Source organism: Crinia signifera, chromosome 5 (assembly GCF_055691185.1).
Source record: "Crinia signifera chromosome 5, ASM5569118v1, whole genome shotgun sequence".
In the NCBI taxonomy this organism is placed as follows: Eukaryota; Metazoa; Chordata; class Amphibia; order Anura; family Myobatrachidae; genus Crinia; species Crinia signifera.
In genome coordinates, this window is record NC_139221.1 from 264,956,840 (window position 1) to 264,983,337 (window position 26,498).

The following is a 26,498-nucleotide window of genomic DNA, read 5'->3' on the forward strand; positions in this document are numbered from 1 at the left end:
TACTGAATTACTGTGCAAGTAGCAACTACAAAGGTCATCATTCAAAATGTCATAATTAATAATATGTAATCTGTTACTTTGACATAGTAAAAATCTATGGAGTCAATTCAATTATACCCCAGTCTCACTGCCGCAAAAACCCGGGTTTTTGCCAGGGCAAGCAGTAATTTCCCGTGTCCTGTGTCAGTGTGAAAGGGTCTTTGTGAAATTCCCGGGTGTTATGCCCTGGGAATTACACAAGGGTTTTTTGCAGGGTTTTTCCTGGGTTTGTCTCACAAAATGGAAAAAACACAAGTTTATTGCATTACACAAAGCTGCTTTTTAAACAGCCAATCAAAGATACTTTTTAAACATCCAATTAAAGCTGCTCTTAGATGCCACACACTTGATGGCAGGCATACCAGGGGAAGCAGTGTGAGCGGGGCAGACACTGGGGTCTGTAGAGCTGAGATGCTCTGTGCCCCGCCAAAAACACGGGAACAAAAACACGGGGTTTTGCAGGGGCGGCAATGAGAACTTAGCATTAGATGGGACTTTTCAAAAGCAAACTCAAAGAACTCACATATGTTGCAGCAATGCATGTTCCCGCTTATTCTAAAAACCCCTCTAGAGGCAGTACAGCCCCTCCGCGTACTACCCGTACTACTCCGAACGTAGCCACAAACACTGGACAAGTATGGTTTCTGGTAACAGACTAACTATGCATATGGTTTAAGTGTAAAATGCATCAAAGTACTAAATAAGACCTTATTGGCGGAATGTAATGCCGCCTGAGTTCGTCGGCAGTGCGGGGCGCCGGTTTGCGCTTGAACATTTTTAAAGGAGCAATCACTTACAAGGCAGGGGTACGTGATTGCCCCTTTAAAAAAGTGTCTGAGTTTGGCCAGAATCCTGGACTGCCGCCGGACTCGGGCAGCATTACATTGCGCCCTATATTGTATGTACAGGAGCTAAACCTGTCAGAGCCCCACATGATCTCACAGTGCCACCAATGGATAAAGCATACAGTACCTTTCCCCACTATTACCAGGGGCTTCTCTGCCTTCTGCAGCACATTAACAGCTTTGAGTATTTCTAATGGATCAGCCAGGCAGATGGGACGCGGCAAACAGCAGCCAGCGTATCTTCAAGACAAATAAAAGGCAACACGGAGAATTTAGCTTATAAGCAGGACAATTACTTTGACTTTTAAGGCTAGAATATACAATGAAATGTACTAAACGTTATGTAGTTATTATGCCAGTGCACAGAATCCCAATGGATCCTGACAGTAAATACTGGGGATAGGGTTAAAATAATATCAAAATCCATTAGGTTTCTGAAAGTCAGGATGCTGCTGTAGGCATTCTGGCCACCGGGATTCTTTGCACCGGGATATCGATTCCAACCGGTACGAAACACAGATTTGCCAACAAGTAGCATGTTCAGGGCTGTTACAGGGCTTAGATGTGTCTGGCATATGGAGGCCTGGTAAAGTAGTGATGCTCCTACATTAGCGGATTGTGGATGGACACAATAATGTGGCTACTGGAAGTGTAAATAATAAATAATTAACTTCAAACGCTGCTAAATGAGAGAACATTTGAAAAGTTATAAATAAATGAACCATATGTGTCACTATGGATGGCAGATATTATTACTTGCTTTTGTGCACATATAAATGTGCTTACCTATATCTATAGTGTTTCTGGGTTAATATATACATAATTGTATAGGCTAAAATCATTGAACAGCGCCCCATCAGCACCTAACCAAAGGGACCAGTATTATTTCCCCACTGAATTCCATACGACCAAGTGCAGCGTAACGCGTCAGCCAGTGCTTGCCCACCCTCCACTACTTCAATTGGGACTGCCATCCGAACCAGCCCGGCAGGACCAAATCCTCATCTGGACCCCTTATTCCATCATTGGGGTACAACCAACCTTTACCATCCTGCTTCCAGCGCCACTCCTATTGGCTAAACAGGACATATCTACCTATCATGCACCCCAACAAATTTGCCAGTGGACTTTGGTTATTTTTGCCAGCTCTGGGCCGACCACTTGGACTTTATTGACAACATCGTCAGTCTACCTTGCTTATTCAGCCAGGAGTGGTAACTATATCATTTTAGCGGGGCGCTGCGCCCTGCCCAATTTTTAAAGGGCAAAATGCGCCCTGCCCCTCTAGCAGCGCCCCTCTAAAAGAGCCTGCTGCCTGTCCCACCGGTGTGCCCTGGGGAAGCCCAGTGGCGCCGCAGATGGCGATGCTCGGCGCTTCCCAGGCAGCTCAGGGACTTCGTCGTGGCCGGGGCTGCCCCCTTTAGTGATGCTGCGGCCCAGGCCCACCCCCTTTAGTGATGCCGTGGCCCGGACACGCCCCATTTAGTGACGCCATGTCCGGGCAGGCCCCCTTTTGTGACGTCGGCGGACCCGGTCCGCCCCTCTTATTCTGCCCCCATGCAGCAGCGCCCTGCCCCATTTAGCTCCTAGAAGGAACACTACGTATCTTATCAGGCAAAACCAATCTGTTTTTCACATGAGTTCCCACATGAATGCAATTATATCGCTCAATAAAACAGAAATCCCCTAATCCGTTTAGCCCCTCCCACCGGATGATGCAATGTTGTAGTACAGATCCAATTGCATAGCCTAATAGACAGAGGATACCAGGATATGCAAATGTGCTTTTTCCCCTTAATTAAATTTGCTGACTAATGCTGGGCACCTTATATACTGAAATGCATCTTATTCATATCACTATACTGTATAAACAATAAGCAGACTCTTCTAATTCAAATGATATGCAACATGCCTTTATTATGTGTGCAACAAAAGCTGTATCTGCATATAAATACTATGTGTAGCACAGCATTTTGTAAGCAGAATCATTTTGAAAATAAGATGTACAGTATGTTCATTTAAAATGCAAATGAAAAGATGATTGTACTACCATGTCACAAAGGGAGACTAAATGTATGTGGACACACAGGGGCGTAGCTAAGGGTTCATGGGCCCTGGTGCGAAAGGTCAGCTTGGGGCCCCCCTACATACAACAAAATTAAAATCTCGGTCTGGAGTCAGTGCTGTTGTGGAACTACACGTCCCAGCATGCCCTGCCACAGATTTTAGATAATGGATTTCTAAAACTGTGACAGGGCATGCTGGGACGTGTAGTTCCACTGTAACAGTGGAACTACACATCCCAGCAGTTTTAGCTATTTTCCCCATAATCTTAAAAGCCTGACAGGACTGGAGTCAGTGCTGTTGTGGAACTACACGTCCCAGCATGCCCTGCCACAGATTTTAGATAATGGATTTCTAAAACTATGACAGGGCATGCTGGGACGTGTAGTTCCACTGTAACAGTGGAACTACACATCCCAGCAGTTTTAGCTATTTTCCCCATAATCTTAAAAGCCTGACAGACTGGACTCACTGTAGTCTGTGACTCTGTCCGATATAGGGCGCCGGGCGGTCCTGCTCCTGAGTCCTGTCCTAGCACAGCCTACACGTGCTGTGTGATGGCATTGGCGCGGAAGCGGTGGGAGAGGGAGGGGGAGGTTGGAGCCCGCGTGCGTCGCGCTGACGTCACGCGGCAAGGGGTCCCCTTCCTATTGGCTGCCTGCGGTTGGGGACGCTGCAGCCAATCACAGCTGAGATACGGCCACCGTGTCCCGTCCCCAGCCGCAGGCAGCCAATAGGAAGGGGACCCCTTGCCGCGTGACGTCAGCGCGACGCACGCGGGCCCGCAAAGCAGCACTGGGAACGGGTGCGTCCTGTTCGCATCCCTTTCCCAGGCCAGTGGCGGGGGTTGGGCCCCCCTGGCTCAGGGGCCCGGTCGCATCTGCGACCGCTGCGACCCCTGAAGCTACGCCACTGTGGACACATCCAAAAGTTATGGTAGCTTATATTGTAGGACAGGCATGTCCAAACTATGGCCCTCCAGCTGTTGCGAAACTACAAGTCCCATCATGCCTTGCCACAGTTTTGTAATTAGGAAATGCTAAAACTATGGCAAGGCATGCTGGGATGTGTAGTTTTACACTAGCCAGAGGGCCAGCTTGGACATACCTGTTGTAGAACAGAAATTAAGATGACCAGCATTTGGCAACCAAGAAATAATCAGTGCATTACATTTTAAGCTGCCCTACTACAATGAACATACCTCACATCACCCCTGGCAGCCATCTTGTTTACAAAATCTCCAGGAATGTCAACATAACAGGCACCAGGTCGGCCATACATACTAGTTCTCACAGCCTGGGAAGAAGAAAAGGTAACGATGTATGGTAATAATTTGATCATACTATTGGCAGGATGTATCATGTATCAAGAATCACATATTGGCCCTAATTCAGGTTGGCTCGGTAAGATGCGAACATCGCAGCTTACCGACCGCTTGAGACACTGGCCAGCCAAATACCCACCCGCCACCATGCAAAAAGAGGAGGGATGTATTGCACACAAGGGGCCGATTCGGATCGCTACGATCGATCCTGAATTGGCCCCTTGTATGCAATACATCCCTCCTCTTTTTGTATGCATTGTTTATTAACACCGCAAGCATAGATAATGACACTTTCATAAGGGACAGCTCCACGGATTGAAGCGGTCCTTGCATTGTAAGGACTTTTGGGTTTATGATCCAGGGGTCCTATTTCACATCCATGGCCATAGGCTAATGGAGTGTGGATCATTAGGTCGACCACTCAAGGTCGGCAGGCCTTAGCTCGACACACTCAAAAGGTCAACATGACTTTAGGTCAACAGGGTCATTAGGTCGACGGTCAAAAGGTCCACATGGGTTTTTCACGTTTTTTGTCCCAAATGTCACCACAGTCGACATGCACACCGTATCGGTGCACCGTGTCCGCTCGCCCTGCTTCGGGCGCACTATTCTATTCTCCCTACTCGCCATAGTGGATGGTAGGGCATGTCAGCTCAAAAAAAGAAAAAATGAAAAATCTCAACCTAATGATTGTGTCGACCTAAAGCCATGTCGACCTAAGTCCTGTCAACCTTTTCAATGTCGATCTGGTGACCGTAGACCAGGCTAATGCATGCTCAATATTTTGGATCCCCAACGGGGAATATGTATGTAAGAAAAATCTTAGGCTGCTATAGGCCACGTGCCTATTGGCTCCAACTCTGGAAAGTATACAGAAAGATACTCCAAAAACTGGGGGGGGAACCTCCAAAAAAAAAAAAAAACCTCCAAAAAAGTTTCACCACATTTTAGTGTTTGTACATCTCACCCTGTACCTTATTCACATGGAGTCTCATAGAGAAAAGGTGACCAGAGAACAATAAAGAAGTCTATAGGTGTATTCATTCAGTAGACAATATAAAAGAAGAACAATTAAGAAATAAGGAAAAGATACCTTTTCAATTACAGTTGGTATGGCCTCCAAGCTGCTGGGTCTGGCAGAGAATTTACTGTACAGTCTGCAAGTTTCCACCTAAAGAAAACAAAACACATTGTGGTCATCTTCACCCTTCCAGAACTTTGCAAGTCGTCTATATACTGTTAAAAATATACAGCTGATTTTTGGGGGTGATCCCAGATCTCCCACCTTGGCTAGTTGGAAAGATTAAATAACAATGTTTTTTTTGTGGGAAAAGGGTTTAGCAATATCTGGAATTCCTGATTTATTTACAGATTCACACAGTCTTCTGGATTTCACTTAGAACTCTGAGTACCTGAGGGAACTCTTGGAAAGCCCCCATGGTTTCTTGGTTAGTATCAGAAGATCCTCCCAATACAATAAGTGGCCTAAAAGAAAAAACAAAATATACTTTCTCATTAAATCAAAAAAATTCACCAGAAAACAACAAAAGCATGTAGTATAGTAATGTTCTCCAACTTAACCCCCTAATATTCCCAGGCCATGCATTAAGGATTTAGGTCTGTGCAAGCAGCATAAATAATTACTGACCGAGTAACATATACCTGTAGTAACTTAGCTGTGCACGATTCAAGAAACCCCAAAATAATGACCCGTTGGTGGGACCAAGACTGATAATACACCTATTATATAGGATTTATTGACCAATCTGGATGTTTAGAATGAAAATCTGGTAATACATGGATACAACTGATCATTTGCTCCCAAACACTGAAATACAGACAAAAAATGGTAAATCCATTTTATCTACCTAATTGGTCTGAATTACAGTTTCAATTACGGCATTTCGGAGCAATGGTCAATTGTTGTTTTCTCCCATACTTAAATAAATTTTTGATTCCAGCCAGCCAGATTGAACAATAAATCTTTAGGTGTACGGTCAGCTTTAGGGACTGGTGTGGAAAATCATTGTTGTACAGTATTTCCCATGATTTTGATATTTTCTTACAATGTTATTCTCAGCCCTCAACATAGTAAACATTTATTTCTTTCTGAAAGAAAAACTTTGTAGAAGAACATATTGTATTTACCCAGGACTGGTAACCTATACAGAATTGTTCAAGTTAAAAGTAAAACAACATTTACAACAAAAACTGGTTTATCAATATAATTCTTTTTGAAAAGCCTTAGGAACCAGCCGTCACTGACTGGCTCATCTGGGAAATGAACCGCTAGTTGTGCAGGAGGAAGAGATCTGCAACCATTCTATATAATGGGTGAAATGTACTACCGTGTTTCCCCAATAATAAGACACTATTGCTTTTTTTTTTTTTTTTTTTTTTCAAGAAAAAACACCATAGGGCTTATTTTCGGGGTAGGGCTTATTTTAATTAATATTGACACCATGCCCCTAGTCCTGCTTTTACAGACACCATGCCCCCAGTCCTGCTTTTTTTTTTTTAATAAAGTATTTTTATTTCACAGGTCATTAACCCCTTCCTGACAGAGCCAGTTTTTGCGTTCCTGACAGAGCCCTTTTTTTCAAATCTGACATGTCTCACTTAAGTGGGGATAACTTTTTTTTGCTTTTACTTATCCCAGTGATTTTGAGATTGTTTTTTCGTGACACATTGTACTTCAAATTAGTGGTAAATTTGGGTCGATACAGTCTGTGTTTTTTTGTGAAAAATACCAAAATATCGTGAAAAAATGGAAAATTTAGCGATTTGCAAAATGTTAAATTTTCTGCTTGTGAGACAAATAATCTTACCACTCAAAATAGTGAATAACTAACATAGGCCATATGTCTACTTTATGTTGACATCATTATTTCAACTTCCTTTTAATTTTTTGGGACACTAGGAGGCTTACAATATGAATAGCAAATTCTCAAATTTTCAAGAAAATTTCAAACACTGATTTTTTTAGGGACCAGTTCAGTTCTGATGTAACTTTGAGGGACTTGTATGTGAGACACCCCCATAAATGATGCCATTTCAAAAACTGCACCCCTCACAGTATTCAAAACAGCATTTTGGAAGTTTGTTAACCCTTTAGGTGTTTCACAGGAATTAAAACAAAGTGTAGGTGAAATTTCAAAATTTCTTTTTTTTTGCAGATTTGCAATTTTAATACATTTTTATAAGGAACACAGTACATTTTACTAGAGAAATGTGACTAAAAATTGATTCCCCCAATTCTTTGGTTTTCATAAATATCCTATATGTGGCCCTAGTGTGCACGGTGACCAAACCACAGGCTTCATAATAGAAGGAGCACCTACTTGATTTTGGAGCCTCCTTTTTATGAGATTATTTTTTAGGCACCATGTAGGTTTCAAGGCACCATAAGATGCTAAAAGTTAGGAACCCCCCCACAAGTGACCCCATTTTGCAAACTACACCCCTCAGGGAATTCATCTAGGGGTATAGTGTACATTTCAAACCCCCAGGGGTTTCACCAATTGTGGTACAACTGGGCAGTGAAAATGAAAAATTATTTTTTTTACACAAAAATGCAGTTCTGGCTCCAAATTTGTCATTTTCAGAAGGTATGAAGGAGACAAAGCACCCCAAAATCTGTGCCCCAATTTCTCCCGAGTACGGCAATGCCTCACATGTGACCAAAAAATACCAGTTGGGTGCATGGCAGGACTCAGAAGGGAAGGAGTGATTTTTGGATTTTGCAGCTCAGATTCTGGTGGAATTTTGGTGGGTGCTATGTCGCATTAGCAAGACCCCCCAAGCACCAATACAGTGGAACCCCCCCACAAGTCACCCCATTTTGCAAACTACACCCCTCAGGGAATTCATCTAGGGGTATAGTGTACATTTCAAACCCCCAGGGGTTTCACCAATTTTGATACAAGTGGGCAGTGAAAATGAAAAATTACATTTTTTTACACAAAAATGCAGTTCTGGCTCAAAATTTTTCATTTTCAGAAGGTATGAAGGAGAAAAAGCACCCCAAAATCTGTGCCCCAATTTCTCCCGAGTACGGCAATGCCTCACATGTGACCAAAAAATACCAGTTGGGTGCATGGCAGGACTCAGAAGGGAAGGAGTGATTTTTGGATTTTGCAGCACAGATTCTGGTGGAATGAATGGTGGGTGCTATGTTGCACCAATACAGTGGAACCCCCCCACAAGTCACCCCATTTTGCAAAGTACACCCCTCAGGGAATTCATCTATGGGTATAGTGTACATTTCAAACCCCCAGGGGTTTCACCAATTTTGATACAAGTGGGCAGTGAAAATGAAAAATTACATTTTTTTACACAAAAATGCAGTTCTGGCTCAAAATTTTTCATTTTCAGAAGGTATGAAGGAGAAAAAGCACCCCAAAATATGTGCCCCAATTTCTCCCGAGTACGGCAATGCCTCACATGTGACCAAAAAATACCAGTTGGGTGCATGGCAGGACTCAGAACGGAAGGAGTGATTTTTGGATTTTGCGGCTCAGATTCTGGTGGAATTTTGGTGGGTGCTATGTCGCATTAGCAAGACCCCCCAAGCACCAATACAGTGGAACCCCCCCACAAGTCACCCCATTTTGAAAACTACACCCCTCAGGGAATTCATCTAGGGGTATAGTGTACATTTCAAACCCCCAGGGGTTTCACCAATTTTGATACAAGTGGGCAGTGAAAATGAAAAATTACATTTTTTTACACAAAAATGCAGTTCTGGCTCAAAATTTTTCATTTTCAGAAGGTATGAAGGAGAAAAAGCACCCCAAAATATGTGCCCCAATTTCTCCCGAGTACGGCAATGCCTCACATGTGACCAAAAAATACCAGTTGGGTGCATGGCAGGACTCAGAACGGAAGGAGTGATTTTTGGATTTTGCGGCTCAGATTCTGGTGGAATTTTGGTGGGTGCTATGTCGCATTAGCAAGACCCCCCAAGCACCAATACAGTGGAACCCCCCCACAAGTCACCCCATTTTGAAAACTACACCCCTCAGGGAATTCATCTAGGGGTATAGTGTACATTTCAAACCCCCAGGGGTTTCACCAATTTTGATACAAGTGGGCAGTGAAAATGAAAAATTACATTTTTTTACACAAAAATGCAGTTCTGGCTCAAAATTTTTCATTTTCAGAAGGTATGAAGGAGAAAAAGCACCCCAAAATCTGTGCCCCAATTTCTCCCGAGTACGGCAATGCCTCACATGTGACCAAAAAATACCAGTTGGGTGCATGGCAGGACTCAGAAGGGAAGGAGTGATTTTTGGATTTTGCAGCACAGATTCTGGTGGAATGAATGGTGGGTGCTATGTTGCACCAATACAGTGGAACCCCCCCACAAGTCACCCCATTTTGCAAAGTACACCCCTCAGGGAATTCATCTAGGGGTATAGTGTACATTTCAAACCCCCAGGGGTTTCACCAATTTTGATACAAGTGGGCAGTGAAAATGAAAAATTACATTTTTTTACACAAAAATGCAGTTCTGGCTCAAAATTTTTCATTTTCAGAAGGTATGAAGGAGAAAAAGCACCCCAAAATATGTGCCCCAATTTCTCCCGAGTACGGCAATGCCTCACATGTGACCAAAAAATACCAGTTGGGTGCATGGCAGGACTCAGAACGGAAGGAGTGATTTTTGGATTTTGCGGCTCAGATTCTGGTGGAATTTTGGTGGGTGCTATGTCGCATTAGCAAGACCCCCCAAGCACCAATACAGTGGAACCCCCCCACAAGTCACCCCATTTTGAAAACTACACCCCTCAGGGAATTCATCTAGGGGTATAGTGTACATTTCAAACCCCCAGGGGTTTCACCAATTTTGATACAAGTGGGCAGTGAACATGAAAAATTACATTTTTTTACACAAAAATGCAGTTCTGGCTCAAAATTTTTCATTTTCAGAAGGTATGAAGGAGAAAAAGCACCCCAAAATATGTGCCCCAATTTCTCCCGAGTACGGCAATGCCTCACATGTGACCAAAAAATACCAGTTGGGTGCATGGCAGGACTCAGAACGGAAGGAGTGATTTTTGGATTTTGCGGCTCAGATTCTGGTGGAATTTTGGTGGGTGCTATGTCGCATTAGCAAGACCCCCCAAGCACCAATACAGTGGAACCCCCCCACAAGTGACCCCATTTTGCAAACTACACCCCTCAGGGAATTCATCTAGGGGTATAGTGTACATTTCAAACCCCCAGGGGTTTCACCAATTTTGATACAAGTGGGCAGTGAACATGAAAAATTACATTTTTTTACACAAAAATGCAGTTCTGGCTCAAAATTTTTCATTTTCAGAAGGTATGAAGGAGAAAAAGCACCCCAAAATATGTGCCCCAATTTCTCCCGAGTACGGCAATGCCTCACATGTGACCAAAAAATACCAGTTGGGTGCATGGCAGGACTCAGAACGGAAGGAGTGATTTTTGGATTTTGCGGCTCAGATTCTGGTGGAATTTTGGTGGGTGCTATGTCGCATTAGCAAGACCCCCCAAGCACCAATACAGTGGAACCCCCCCACAAGTGACCCCATTTTGCAAACTACACCCCTCAGGGAATTCATCTAGGGGTATAGTGTACATTTCAAACCCCCAGGGGTTTCACCAATTTTGATACAAGTGGGCAGTGAAAAAGAAAAATTACATTTTTTACACAAAAATGCAGTTCTGGCTCAAAATTTTTCATTTTCAGAAGGTATGAAGGAGAAAAAGCACCCCAAAATCTGTGCCCCAATTTCTCCCGAGTACGGCAATGCCTCACATGTGACCAAAAAATACCAGTTGGGTGCATGGCAGGACTCAGAAGGGAAGGAGTGATTTTTGGATTTTGCAGCACATATTCTGGTGGAATGAATGGTGGGTGCTATGTTGCACCAATACAGTGGAACCCCCCCACAAGTCACCCCATTTTGCAAACTACACCCCTCAGGGAATTCATCTAGGGGTATAGTGTACATTTAAAACCCCCAGGGGTTTCACCAATTTTGATACAAGTGGGCAGTGAAAATGAAAAATTACATTTTTTTACACAAAAATGCAGTTCTGGCTCAAAATTTTTCATTTTCAGAAGGTATGAAGGAGAAAAAGCACCCCAAAATATGTGCCCCAATTTCTCCCGAGTACGGCAATGCCTCATGTGTGACCAAAAAGTGGCAGGACTCAGAAGGGAAGGAGTGATATTTGGATTTTGCAGCACAAATTCTGGTGGAATGATGGTGGGTGCTATGTCGCATTAGCAAGACCCCCAAAGCACCAATACAGTGGAACCCCCCCACAAGTGACCCCATTTTGCAAACTACACCCCTCAGGGAATTCATCTAGGGGTATAGTGTACATTTCAAACCCCCAGGGGTTTCACCAATTTTGATACAAGTGGGCAGTGAACATGAAAAATTACATTTTTTTACACAAAAATGCAGTTCTGGCTCAAAATTTTTCATTTTCACAAGGAATGAAGGAGACAAAGCACCCCAAAATATGTGCCCCAATTTCTCCCGAGTACGGCAATGCCTCACATGTGACCAAAAAATACCAGTTGGGTGCATGGCAGGACTCAGAAGGGAAGGAGTGATTTTTGGATTTTGCGGCTCAGATTCTGGTGGAATGAATGGTGGGTGCTATGTGGCATTAGCAAGACCCCCGAAGCACGGTGAAATTATGAACCTAATATTCCATAGATGTGTGGTATATTTTAAAACACTCCTTTATACATAGGCCGGGTTTGTCGGGGCAAGTGTCACACTGGAAAATAGTTTGCTTTCTTATTCCCTTTTTATAGCAAACTTTGCACCTTTTTTGTGTCCTGCCCTTTTTTCCAGTGGAGGGGATTTCATCAGGAAAATGCTGCCCTGGTACAATACGGGGGCCAGTACTAGAAGTACTGGGGCCCTCTGCCTGCTGGTTCCCAAATATTAGGCCCTTTATGACTTCCTCTTGAAAGTGCATAAATGTCCCCCTCTGGCCGGTAGAACGGAATAGCACGTAAGCGTTATACAGTGCCATCTGGATGATATACACGGCCACCTTCTTGTACCAGATTTTTGTTTTCCGCAGGGCACTGTACGGCTTCAGTACCTGATCTGAAAGATCCACTCCGCCCATGTACCTATTGTAATCCAGGATACAATTAGGTTTTGAGGTGTGGGTACTGGTACCTCGTACAGGGACGGAGGTGGTACTGTCTCCGTGAATTGTTGTCAGTATAAGGACATCCCTCTTGTCCTTATATTTGACCAACAACATATTTTCGGTGCATATTCCCCTGCTTTCACCCCTTCTCATTACTTGGGCAATGTGCGTTTTTGGGAGGCCTCTTTGGTTCTTGCGCACAGTACCGCAAGCTGCTGTACCTCTTGAACCAAGGGCCTTAAACAGGGGGATGCTGGTGTAAAAGTTATCCACATAGAGGTGATAACCTTTATCCAGGAAGGGGTGCACTAAATCCCAGACAATTTTCCCACTAACACCTACGAGGGAGGGGGGGCATTCTGGCGGTTGAATTCTTGAATCCTTCCCTTCATAAACCCTAAACCTGTGGGTGTACCCTGAGGTGCTTTCACACAGTTTATACATTTTTATGCCATACCTTGCCCTCTTACTGGGAAGGTACTGGCGGAATTTAACCCTTCCTTTAAAATGTATAAGGGACTCGTCGATACAAATAAATTTTTCTGGGATGTACACCTCTTCAAATTTGGCACTGAAATGATCAATGACCGGCCTGACTTTGAATAGCCGGTCAAAGGTGGGATCATCTCTGGGTGGGCACTGTGCATTATCGGTGTAATGTATAAATTTAAGAATTGTCTCAAATCGAGTCCGGGGCATGGCCATACGGTAAAATGGAGTACTGTACAGAACATCTGTACTCCAATATTGCCTAATTTCTGGCTTTTTTACTATGCCCATATGAAACACCAGACCCCAAAACGTCATCATCTCTACTGCATCTACAGGGGTCCACCTAGCAAATGATGACGTGGGGTTTTGAGCAATAAACTGCTGGGCATATAAATTAGTTTGGTCCACCATTAAATTTATAAAATCATCAGAGAAAAATAATTTGAAAAAGTCAATTTCTCTGAGACCTGTGGAATCAAATTGGATTCCTGGCATGGCCAAAAACTCAGGAACCTGGGGCTCAAAATTGTCTGGTGGTGGGGTCCATACGAGATCAATTATTGGGGGGGGGGTCTCAGCTGATCTACGGGGGCGTCTTTGAGGGGGTCCCTCATCACCAGAGGAGGAAGAGGAGCTTAAGGCGAATCCTTCAAATTCCCCGCTTGCATCACTGCCTGTGTCAGAGTCAGAGGCAAGCATGGCATATGCCTCCTCCACTGAATACATTCTCCTGGATGACTGGGAGGACATTTGGGAGGACATTTGGGAGGACATTTGGGATGCCATTTTTATTTTTGTGTTACAGGTAGTGAAATGTTTCAACACGTGTATAGTGTAGGGGGGGGTACAAACTTTATTTCAACCCGGGGGGTATGTAGGTTGTAGTGTGTATGTAGTGTGCAGGAAAAAAAAATACTTTATACAAAAAAAAAAAAAATGGAGGGGTTAAAAAAAAAAAAAATTGAAGGGGTTAAAAAAAAAAAATTGAAGGGGTTAAAAAAAAAAAATTGAAGGGGTTAAAAAAAAAAAAAAAAAAAAGGTCCTGCGCCAAAAATTGAGCACAGATGTTGGTCAGTAACGTCTGTCACTGAACAGCGCTCAAAGGCAACAGGAATTTGATCAAAAAAAAAAATATATAGATCAACCCTGTGCCGAAAAAGATGATCAGTGATGTACGTCACTGATCAGCGCACAGCGGCCACAGGACACCCACAAAATCACAGTGTGTGTAAAAAAAAAATTAAAAAAAGACCCCACAGCACACACACAAAAAAAAAAGGTGATCAGTGATGCGACACTGATTACCAGTGAGGTGCAGCAGGTGCACAACCTTTGGTGCAACTGACAGGTATATATAAAAAAAAAAAAACCTCTGTACCCCCAAAAAAGTTGCTGATCACCTCAGATATAGTGATCAGCACAAAAGGCGGGGGCAGCAGCCAAAAAATTTAGCACTCTCTATCACTCTCTGTCACTATCTCTCTCTATCTCTCTATCTCTCACTATCTATCACTCTATGACACTGCAGCAGCAGCACTGACAGGTATATCTATATATAAAAAAAAACCTGCGCCCCCAAAAAGTTGCTGATCAGTTAATTTATACTGATCAGCACAAAAGGAGGGGGCAGCAGTCAGTTATATCAAAAATATATAGCACAATCTGTCACTATCTCTCTCTATCTCTCTCTCTCTATCTCTCTCTATCTCTCTATAACTATCACACTGCAGCAGCACAAAATATAGCACTCTGTCACTAGGCCTCTCTATCTATCTCTCTCTCTCTATCTCTCTCTCTCTATCTATAACTATATCACACTGCAGCAGCACAAAATATAGCACTCTCTGACACTATCTCTCTCTCTATCTCTCTCTATCTCTCTATAACTATCACACTGCAGCAGCACAAAATATAGCACTCTGTCACTAGGCCTCTCTATCTATCTCTCTCTCTCTATCTCTCTCTCTCTATCTATAACTAGATCACACTGCAGCAGCACAAAATATAGCACTCTCTGACACTATCTCTCTCTCTATCTCTCTCTATCTCTCTCTATCTCTCTCTATCTATCTCTCTCTATCTAGCTAGTACACTGCAGCAGCACAATTTCACAGGAAGGCACAAGTAGTAACAGGATCCAGGAAGCAGTGATGAAGCAACGATCAGGTAAGTATGGAGCAAGCTATGGAGCAAGGTTCTGGTCAGTATGGCGGCAGGGAGGTACGGTGACCGCACTGCACGCTATTCCAGACCGGAATGGCGTCTGCAGTGCAGTCACCGTTAGTTTAAATCCCCCTCCTTGGCTGTGATTGGTCCGTCGGTCCGACGAACCAATCACGGCCTTTGGGGGCGGGCGGGGTGCGGTGGGGTGACACCAGTGTCACCCTTACACCCCGCGGTGATTGGTGCTGTACTTTACAGCACCAATCACCTCTGATCCCGTGTCACCGGCGAACGTTATTCGCCGGTGACACAGGAAAACGCTGTAATTGGCTGTTCACACTGAACAGCCAATCACAGCGATCGCCGACGGGGGGGCGGCATCGCAGCCCCCCCGGGGCATGCACGGACATGTCTGCTGTCAGGGACAGCAGACATGTTGAAACTGTCACCGCGTCTATAGACGCGGTGACAGTTAAATGCCATGACGTACATTTACGCCATGTGTCGGGAAGTACTTCCCGACCATGACGTAAATGTACGTCAAATGTCGGGAAGGGGTTAATACAGAACAGAACAGCAAATCAAGCATTGTGCATGTGAAACAGTCAATCAAAATCAAGCATTGAACATCAAAATGTACATTGTGTTCACATACAGTATCGTCACCCTACAATATATTAGAAAATATAATAAAGAGTCGATTGGTAGGGAGAGATGATATCGCCATCCTGCTCTGACTGAGTATCTAAAGTTTGATTTTGTTTATTTGAATTAAAGAGGAACAGTAGAAAGAAAAAGAGATAAGAGAAAGAAAGAGAGCATTAGTCATTAATTAACGTGCATATTTAGGGGTTCAATCCCATTTAGGGTAAGATATCAATACACAATCTTGGGTTGATCAGTTCTTATATGCATATGAGCGGTATAGTTATCAGCATCTACAGTCAACACCACAGCCCAGCTTTGTATCATCAGGAATGTGCTGAATGCGGAGACTCCAGCCATCTGCCCCATATCTTGTCAAATTTGGGCAAGGTACCCCGAGACATGTATACATATTTTTCATGCTGTACTGTGGTATTAACTAGAGCCCTCCACTCCGCCATCGTGGGTCCCAAGCTAGCCATCCAATGTCTGGCTATGACAACTTTAGCTAGGGAGCACAAATTGGTCACATATTGTCCCTCTATGTTGTTCAGTGATGTATTTTCCTTGCTTCCCAAAATACACATCTTGGGCGTCAGAGCTTGCCCAGATATCCCAGTTGATATAATGGCTGATTTAACCGTCACCCAGAAAGAGTCAACCAGAGGACATTCCCAGAGGAGATGCCATAGGTTCCCCTGTGTGAAACCACACTTTGGGCAGGCCGGGGAGGCCCGTCCACCAAATTTAACCATAGTGCATGGTGTTAGGTATGTTCTGTGTATAATAAATAGCTGGACTTGTTGAAATCTTGCGGAGACTGTGGCATATCGTGGTGATGCCAGTGCCTCCTCCCACTCCTCCTCCTCAAAAGCACCCACATCGACCTCCCACTTGGCCCTCAAGGCGGGCAGCGAGTCCTTATGTAAAAAGGATAAAAGGAATGAATAGGCTAGAGAGATGGTTTTTACCTGTCCGAGATTGGCCAGGAATATTTTTGCCGGGGAGGATAGTAGCACAGGAGGGCTGTTGTTAAACTGGGTGTTAAGGGCGTGTCGCAACTGCAGGTATCTAAAGAAGTACACCTGAGATAACCCATATTCCTCCTTTAGCTGTTGAAAAGACTTCAGCACGGTTGCCTCATATAGTTGTCCAATCGTCACCACCCCCCCAGATGACCACAGACTCCCGCCCGACAGGCAAGCGAGTTCAGGCAATTTGGTAGAATGCCAGAGGGGAGCTCCAGGATCTATGGCCGTGTATCCCATCAAGGATTGGGCCTCCTGCCATATCTTGATGGCCTGGACCACCAGTGGAGGGGCCCCCCCAGGTATCCTCCCACCCAATAATAGCTGCGTGGGTGTGATGTCGGGACATATTTGGTGCAAAAATGTGGTAGGGAGCGAGCTCTGGTCAGTGTCCTGCATCCAGTGCCTAAGGTGCGAGAGCTGGCCAGCGTAGTAGTACAGTCTGAATTGTGGTAGAGCCAGACCCCCATCTGTCCGTGGTCTAGTTAGAGTGCTGACGCTAATTCTGGGGCGCTTATTAGCCCATATCAGTGAAGATAGTAAGCTATTTAGGTGCCTAAAAAAGGAAGCGGGCACGTACACCGGGGATTGATTTAAGACATATGTTATCTTGGGCTGCAAGATCATTTTGACCAAGTTGACCCTGCCGATGACATTTAGGGGCAACCTGGTCCAGACCGACAGTTTATCCTTAACGACGGACAGAAGTGGGTGTAGGTTTCTAGGGATAAAGTCCTGACTGATGTTGGTGATATTAATCCCCAAATATTTGAATTGGGAAACCCAGCTAAGTGGAAGGGGGGTGCCCAGTGCCAGCGGTGGTGGGCCTCTTAGGGGCATCATGGAGGATTTAGACCAGTTCACAGTGAGGCCGGAGAAACCGCCAAACTCCTCCATCAGCTGCAGGGCAATCGGTACTGACAGTCTATAGTCTTTTAAAAAGAGAAGTAGGTCATCGGCATAGAGTGCCACTGTGTCCGTTCTCTGACCCAGTTGGAGCCCAACTATGTCACGGTGTGTCCTAAGGATGCAAGCAAGCGGTTCGATAGCTATAGCGAAAAGACCAGGGGAAAGGGGGCATCCCTGTCTAGTACCCCTTCCCAGCGCGAAGGGAGGTGAGACATGGCTATTAACAGAGACCCTGGCCATCGGGTGGAGGTACAGCAGCTGGACCCATTTTAAATATTGTGGGCCGAAGCCCATACGTCTCATTACCTGCCATAAATAAGGCCATTCGACTGAGTCGAAGGCCTTACTGGCGTCGAACGAAACAATAGCTGAGTACGTTTCCTCCTCATGGGTGGCCTGGATATGTGCATACAGCCGTCTTAAGTTTATACTGGTGGACATACCTGGCATGAAGCCGGTTTGGTCCGGATGAATAATGGTCAGTATCACACTATTCAGACGAATAGCCAGGACCTTCGCCAATATTTTGAGGTCGGTGGTAATCAGGGAGATAGGTCTGTATGAGTCGGGGTATTCAGGGTCTTTCCCGGGCTTGGGTATAACGACTATAACAGCCTCGGACATAGAGTCCGGTAAAACATTTAGGTCACGGATATCGTTAAATAAATTCAACAGCTTAGGAGCGAATAAGTCCAAATGTGTCCTGTACAGTTCTACTGGAACCCCGTCCACGCCCGGCGCCTTCCCGCCGGGAAAGGACCGGATCGCAGCCTCTATTTCAGTAATTGTAACCGGTGCCTCAAGGGAGGATCTAGCCTCCTCGGGCAGTGTGGGTAAGTCTATGCTGTCTAGGTAGTCAGTAAGTTCCCCCTGCGAACATCTTAGGCGTGAGCGGTATAGCTCCTGGTAAAAAGCAAGAAACACATCTGCTATTTCCCTGGAGGATGTCCTCAGTGTCCCGTCGGTGTCAAATATTTGGGCCACAGAGTTGGCAGGGCGGTCCAAGTGTACCAGGTGAGCCAGAAGGCTGCCTGTCTTGTCCGCATTCATGTAAAGCTTGTGGGATTTGAATATCAGGCTACGGGCGTTACGTTCTTCGAAATGGGAAACCCAGGTAGTTTGTGCTAACTCCCACCTTGCCCTGGACTCCTCCGAGCCCTCCTCCAAGTGTATGATCTCTGTGTGTCTACATTCATCTTCCAATTCGATACCCCTAGCTTTGTGTGTTCTTTAATAGAGGCAATTTTAGATATGAGGGTGCCCCTCAGATATGCCTTGAATGCTTCCCACACTACCGGGGCAGGGGCTGTACCTGTATTGATGTCAAAGTACCCATCCCACAAAGTCTGGAGGTCCGAGGATTCTCCAATTTGTAATAACCAGGAGGGATGTAGTTTCCAGAAGGACTGTCCCCTCTGGCATTCCATCCCCACCGTCAGCATCAGAGGAGAGTGGTCCAAGACACCCCTCGCTTTGTAGCAGATGTTTTGGAGTCTGGGCAATACTGGGGGGGAGACTAGGGCCAGATCAATGCGCGAGAAGGAGTTATGAGTTTTAGAGAAGCAGGAGTATTGAGTGACCGCGGGGTGTTTTTGTCGCCAGGCATCCCTCAAGCCAATTGACTCCACATATTTTGCAAAACCTGTGGGGCGGTCATCAGTAGGGACGGAACCAGGGGGCCACCATCTGTCCAGCCGCAGGTTCATTAGTTTATTAAAATCCCCAAGGCATACTACTGGTGTGTCAGGAGATTGGGCCACATAAGCAGCCGCTTGTTTTAAGACATCGTAGTTGAAAGGAGGGGGGACATAGAGCGCCAGGATAAAGAAGGACTGGGAGTATAGTTTACATTGGAGGAAGACGTATCTACCCAGTGGGTCTGTCTTAACGTCTAGCAGCACAAATTGTACTGATTTGTTGATTAGTACAGAAACCCCTCTAGAGTGAGTCGTGTGGGAGCTATGATATGCCCATCCCACCCATGGCCTGCGTAGGGACATTAGTCTATTTCCCTCCAGGTGGGTCTCGATAAGGCAGGTGATGTCCGAGCCATACTGCCTAACCATTTTAAGAACTAGGGAACGTTTAACTCTATCGTTTATCCCCCGGACATTCCAGGTTAAAATGTTAAGTTGCGTCATATTGAGTTATAGGGCGGGGGCCGTAGAGAACTGTCGTATCAGTGCTGCCGCCTTGTAGACCCGAGTACACCGCAATCATTACTACAAAACACATCATACCCTCCAATTGTGTGCATATCAAATCAGTATATCTTACATGACTAATAGAAAAGGAGAAAGAAGAAAAACAGGAAAACATAGAAATAACAATCCCAACAAAATACACCCCCTCCCTGTATACCTCCCCCAACCTAGGCATACTTGTAACCCTAACCTAGTAACTATGGAGACCAAGAAATGTCAGCAATGTCTACGAACTATGGGAGCAGTCAGTTAATAACTACCAATGCAAGCATCGGGGCCCCCTGGCTATATATTGGCCTTAGTTTGTCTAAAGCGACACCTATGCAAAGAGTACACAACATTTAGTAACATTCCCCCCCGCCACCCCCCCTCCCCCCCCCTCCCGCTAAGGCATAGTGAATCAGATCAATTGCAATACATCTCTAATAATATTCACGTTAATCGGACAACATCAGTACCACTCAGGCGTCTTGGATCTCCTGGAGAGCGTATAAGAGAGTGGAGTAAGGTGTCCATATAAATGTAAATCAAGTCCTTCGTCTCGCAATCATGGAGGATCAGGCCGGAGCTAACTGGCGAGCTCCAGGCGCATATCTATCGAGCCAGGCTGCCACCTCACGAGGGCTGCTGAAGAATTTGGTCTCTCCCTCCGCCACCACCCGCAACCGGGCCGGGAAGAGCATGGAATAGGGAAGGCCCAAGTCTCGCAACCTGCGTTTCACGGGGAAGAAAGAGGCCCTCTCCTTCTGCACCTCTATGGCGAAATCAGGAAACGTGGAGATGGTGACGCCGTTTCTGATCATAGGGCCTTTGGTGCGGTTCAGTCGCAGGATCGTATCACGGTCCTTATAATGTAGGAGTTTGGCAATAAAAGTTCTGGGTGGGGCCCCCGGAGGGAGTGGACGGGTAGGGATTCTGTGGGCTCTCTCGACAGCAAATTGAGGGGTGAAGGATTCTCTGCCAAATGTCTCGATCAGCCAGGCCTCCAAAAAAGCCTCTGGCGCCGTGCCCTCCTCCTTTTCCGGCAGGCCGACGAAGCGGACATAGTTTCTCCTCAAACAGCCCTCCATATCCATTAGTTTATTCTGAATAGTTGTGACCTGCTGTGTCAGGGTAGAGACTGTGGTTTTCATAGGATCTATTGCGTCTTCAACAGTTGAGACCCGGGTCTCCACCTCCCCCACACGCTCCCTGATGCGCTGCACGTCCTGTCTAAGGAGGGATAGATCGCACTGCACCTTCTCCATTTTATCAGATAAACGTTTCTCAGTGCCAGCAATGGCCTCCAGGATTTGTTGGAGGGATGGGGGTGCAGGCGAAGTGTCCTCAGGGGGGGCATCAGGGCCAGCTGGGTCCCCAGAGCCCTGCCCGGAGTCCCCCGGCGGTGCCGACGGGCCTTGTGCCTCCTGCCCCCTTGCAAATTTGGCCAGCTTTGCTGCAGAGGTGCTATGATTCTGCTTCACCATGTTGAATGGCGCCGGGCTAATATACACCCCCTCCTCAGCTATGGCAGTCTCTTGTCAGTATAGAGTTATAGTGCTGGATCTATTAATGGGGTGTGGGCTACTGTAAGCTACCCTCACCACTGGTAGTTCTGGGCAATGGCAGTCCTGTGTGGACCCCTCTGGGTAGGTGCAGCTGACAGGGGATGTGAGGCCCTTCTGGGGGGGCCGCTTCAGGCTTGTGGGCTTGTATAAGTGCTGCGTTGAGCCCAAGATGGCGCCCGCAGCGCAGGACTCACCAGGATCCAGGCGGGGAGATGGAGGATGTTTCCCTCTCGATGGGCGCCGGGTGTCAGCGGGTGAGTCGCTCGCGGGGATCACCTCCACGGCGCGGTCTCAGCAACAGCAGCGGCAGGCGTCTGGGCGGGAGTGCGCTGTACGGCAAGGGGGGTAGGCCGCAGTCCTCTCCTCAGTCCGGCGGGCTGGCTGCTACGCCGGGACCGAATCTGACGGGCGGGCGGCTAGTGCGGGGCAGGGCTGAGTCTCCAGGCACCCGCTGGCGGGGAAATCAGGTGTTGCCAAAGGCGCAGGATGGGGTAACGGATGGTTAGCCAGGGAGCTCCGTCCAAACGCGTCCTACCCGCTCGCTGCCGTAGCCACGCCCCCCCCAGTCCTGCTTTTACAGACACCATGCCCCCAGTCCTGCTTTTACAGACACCATGCCCCCAGTCCTGCTTTTACAGACACCATGCCCCCAGTCCTGCTTTTACAGACACCATGCCTCCAGTCCCGCTTTTATAGCCACCATGCCCCCAGTCCTGCTTTTACAGACATCATGCCCCCAGTCCTGCTTTTACAGACACCATGCCTCCAGTCCCGCTTTTATAGCCACCATGCCCCCAGTCCTGCTTTTACAGACACCATGCCCCCAGTCCTGCTTTTACAGACACCATGCCTCCAGTCCCGCTTTTATAGCCACCATGCCCCCAGTCCCGCTTTTACAGACACCATGCCTCCAGTCCCGCTTTTATAGCCACCATGCCCCCAGTCCTGCTTTTACAGACACCATGCCCCCAGTCCTGCTTTTACAGACACCATGCCCCCAGTGCTGCTTTTACAGACACCATGCCCCCAGTCCTGCTTTTACAGACACCATGCCCCCAGTCCTGCTTTTACAGACACCATGCCCCCAGTCCTGCTTTTACAGACACCATGCCCCCAGTCCTGCTTTTACAGACACCATGCCCCCAGTCCTGCTTTTACAGACACCATGCCCCCAGTCCTGCTTTTACAGACACCATGCCCCCAGTCCTGATTTTACAGACACCATGCCCCCAGTCCTGCTCCTCACCTACAGCTCTTTCCTGTTTTTCAGGCTTTCCGCTAGGGCTTATTTTCGGGGTAGGGCTTATTTAGGACTAGTTTCCAAAAGCACAGGTAGGGCTTATTATCAGGAAAACACGGTAAGCATTGCCTCTGCGATGCAGTAAATCCCACCATGTCACTGTAATTAACACCAGTATTTATCCAAGACATTTGCAAAGACTAGCCATCCAGAGGAAAGAGGTCCTATGCCATTGAAGGCTTCTGTGCTTATAACATGGGAGCCCTCCTGAGCATGCACAGTGTGATGGAGCATGTGCTGTATAGATTTATGTAGGCATTGTATTCAAAAACAGTAAGAAGAGATTACCAGCAGTTCACATTGGAGTTTGCCATGCCGCTAAGAGCATTAATAAGGCCAGGTCCAGATACTACGAGACACGCGCCAGGTCTGAAAATGGAAAATACATATGGATTTAATAATAAATAAGTTTACTTACTATTTTTTTTTTTTATGACCTTGTGTCACATAAATTAGAAGTTTCGGTACTTATGTAGTATCTGGGCGCCCGATTTTAAAATCGGGTCGGAAAAATCGCATCCGATATCGAATGCGATTTTGCATAGGATTCAATGTTAACATAGTCCTGTTCATTTCCTCACTATCCAAGTGGGCATAGAGTTGATTTTATAAAGCGTTATGAGCGCAGCGAGCCACCGAGCCCGAAGCGTGGAGAGCGCAGGGAGCCCCGCGAGGGGACGCAGATTACTTAAAATGTTTTCCTCTGCGCTCGCCACGCTTCGGGCTCGGTGGCTCGCTGCGCTCGCCACGCTTTATAAAATCAACTCTATGCCCACTTGGATAGTGGGGAAATTAACAGGACCTTGTTAACATTGAATCCTATGCAAAAATCGCATCGTATCGCATGCGATGCTGCCAAAAAACGCGTCGAATCGCATCTGATTGTATGCCTTATTAAGGTAAGGCATACAATCAGAAAATCGGGCGCCCAGATACTACATAAGTACCGAAGTTTCCACTGGCACTTTTGGATGATCTAAAGTTTTACAGAGGCTCAGATGTATTAAGCTTGGTGAAGAAATGATAAAGCGGAAAGTGATAATACACCAGCCAATCAGCTCCCAACTGTCATTTTATAAAACACAGCTGATGGTGCATTATCACCTTCCACTTTATCAAGAATATACATATGCCTCATTGTATCTTCTCGAGCTGACTTAAGTGACATACTGATAATGACAACATCTCCCTCCCCTGTTGGAGAGTGATCATCACCATGAGATCTGCTTCTCAGAAAGAGATCAGGTTGAAGGTACACCTAGTATACTACATAATGCATTCATAACACACCGCATGCAGGAGATGTCAACAAACATGTGCGTTCTACTTGGACCTTCGTAAAATATAATGGAAAACAAACCAGAAAAGCTGTGACAATTTACCTTATAATCTTTATCATTATTAATGTAGTATTTTATACCCTGGATCATTTACATAAGGGCTAGTTCTATACGATTTCCTCCCAATTATACATCCTGCTCATTTCAAGTTCCCATACATACATGGAATGGCGCTGTTGCCAGGAGTGGACATGGTGGGCACTAGTGGGAGGAGTCAGGGATCTTGAGCGCTGGCGCCAACATAAGGTGTGTGACCTGCAGCGCTGTGTTTGGTGTTTTCTCTTTATCACGCTACAATATGCAATTTTGTTGCATGTTGATTTAACAATGAGAACATACAAGTTTATGAAAACCGTAGTTGATGGTTTCTCATTTTGATTCCACTGACATTTACTTACCGGCCCGTGAGGTATCCCACAGCTGAAGCGGCATAGCAAGCCTGAAATATTAGAACAAAAGTAAATGCATTTGTTATTCCCATAGCTATTTAAGGGTAAATTCATACTTTTACCATTAGAAATGAAGTGTACTTTGCAATTAACTCATTACTATGTCTGTCTCAATGAGGAGTAGGACTACTGACTCCTCCCATGCTGTGATGTCAGATACTTGTCATGTAATGTATCATTGTACTGCACAATAGGCTTTTGATCTCTTTGATGTCAAGGCGTAGTTGGGGTGTATTAGGGTTTGGACGGTTCATACCTCAGTGAATAATGCCCTATGGTACTTACCGCTTGTTCATTTCGCATACCCACATACTTGATGCCAGCTACTTGGGCAGCGATGGCTATTTCAATAACTGGAATTCCAACTATACCAAACATGTACTTCACATTCTGAAGAACAAAAAAAAAAAGGAATAATAAAACACATTTTGTAGAAATTAAAGATTTGTAACTCAATGTTTTTATTTTTATTTGAATATACTATTATTATATATTATGCTAAGTTGGTGTGAGATAATACTTCTGCATACGTTCCTTGGCTCCCTAATATTTGATCACGGTACAGTAAGGGTTAGGAACATCATACCGTAGCTGGTATATTTCCAGCTTCTAAAGGCCCCATATATCTATAAGACGATTGCCCAAACCCTGCCGGAAAAGCCTACCAGATTCACTGATCAGCATCCAATGATGATCAGGCATCCAATCAGGGATTGCGATTTTTAAACACATTGAATATCCCAAGTCTCCTGAGCTGGGCATTGAGGGGATCAAGACATTGCCCCAATATATTGTAGATTATGACAATGCCCTGATCATATGACAGTTGAGTCGGGGACCAGGAATAATAAACATGTTTAAAAATCTCCATACCATTTTCAATCAGGATTGGGGAATCAGGTACGGTACATGGTTTGTTTCAGATGCAAAGTTAAGCCCTGTACACACTGAGCCTGATTCTGGTTCACTCGCTAAAGCAAAGTCTCTCTCTAATGGACCTAACTATGCTGCACTGCAGGTGGGGCAGATGTAACATGTGCAGACAGTTAGATTTGGGTGAGTTATTTTGTTTCTGCACTGGATAAATACTGGCTGCTTTATTTTTACACTGTAATATAAAGTACAGACCCCACCGAAAACTAACTATCTCTGTACATGTTACATATGCCCCCCTGCAGTGCACATGGTTTTGTCCATTAAAGAGAACATTTGTTTTTGCGAGTGAACCAGAATCAGGGCCACTTTGAGATAAAGACAGAAGGTATGCACGATAATATCATTTTGCATATCTTACAGTGTGTACGAATGAGAACGTAAAAGCGACTCATCTGTAAATGCAATCAAATTTTCCCTATGCCGTTTATGACAAGGTGCATATCGTTCAGTGTGTACAAATGATAGATACTTTTTCAAAAACAAGATGGTCAGTGGAAAAAGATTGCCCCCATAGAACTGTCTGCAGTAATAAAATGGATCATAAGGGAGTAGCTACCATCAGCTTGATTGAAGCTTGTACTGTGAGTGACATCAATAAACAGAAATCTGATTTCATAACTAAATGCCAATTAGCATTGCTGCAAGAAATTCTGCAGCATCTGAGCTATAGTGTGGTCCTGGTATCTGGTTAATAGATCTACAGTAAAAAGATAGACAGTCAATAGATTGTCCTCCAAATGATCAACAGGGTCAGAAATAAGGTGAGGACTTACTGGTGCAGCATATGAGCTATGGTGGGGTCTCTGTGTATTAGGAGAAAGCTTACTTGTGCAGCATAAGTCTTACAGTGTGTTCTCTGTGTATTAGGAGAAAGCTTATATTCAGAACTTATGTATGGTGTATTCTCTGTATAAGGAGAGACGAGAGAGCTGTGGTCTCTTTGTATAATGAAATAGTTTACTTGTGCATAATCTGAGCTATTGTGGGTCTTCTGTGTTAGGAGAAAGCTTACTTATGCAGCAACTTAGCTATGGTGTATTCTCTGTATAAGGAGAGAGA

The 26,498-nt window shown here is 45.4% G+C and overlaps 1 protein-coding gene across 1 annotated transcript in view; it reads right to left on the bottom strand.

Annotated features, from left to right (window-relative positions):
• Nucleotides 1–26,498, bottom strand: part of HACL1 (2-hydroxyacyl-CoA lyase 1) — a 47,717-nt gene that overhangs the window by 21,031 nt on the left and 188 nt on the right. Inside the window, exons 2-8 of the mRNA XM_083188966.1 lie at nucleotides 24,789–24,893; nucleotides 24,453–24,493; nucleotides 23,003–23,083; nucleotides 5,685–5,757; nucleotides 5,366–5,443; nucleotides 4,150–4,244; nucleotides 1,012–1,124 (exon numbers count right to left, since the gene is read on the bottom strand). Coding sequence (XP_083045092.1) covers nucleotides 1,012–1,124; nucleotides 4,150–4,244; nucleotides 5,366–5,443; nucleotides 5,685–5,757; nucleotides 23,003–23,083; nucleotides 24,453–24,493; nucleotides 24,789–24,893 — 586 coding nt within the window. The remainder of the gene's footprint in view (nucleotides 1–1,011; nucleotides 1,125–4,149; nucleotides 4,245–5,365; nucleotides 5,444–5,684; nucleotides 5,758–23,002; nucleotides 23,084–24,452; nucleotides 24,494–24,788; nucleotides 24,894–26,498) is intronic.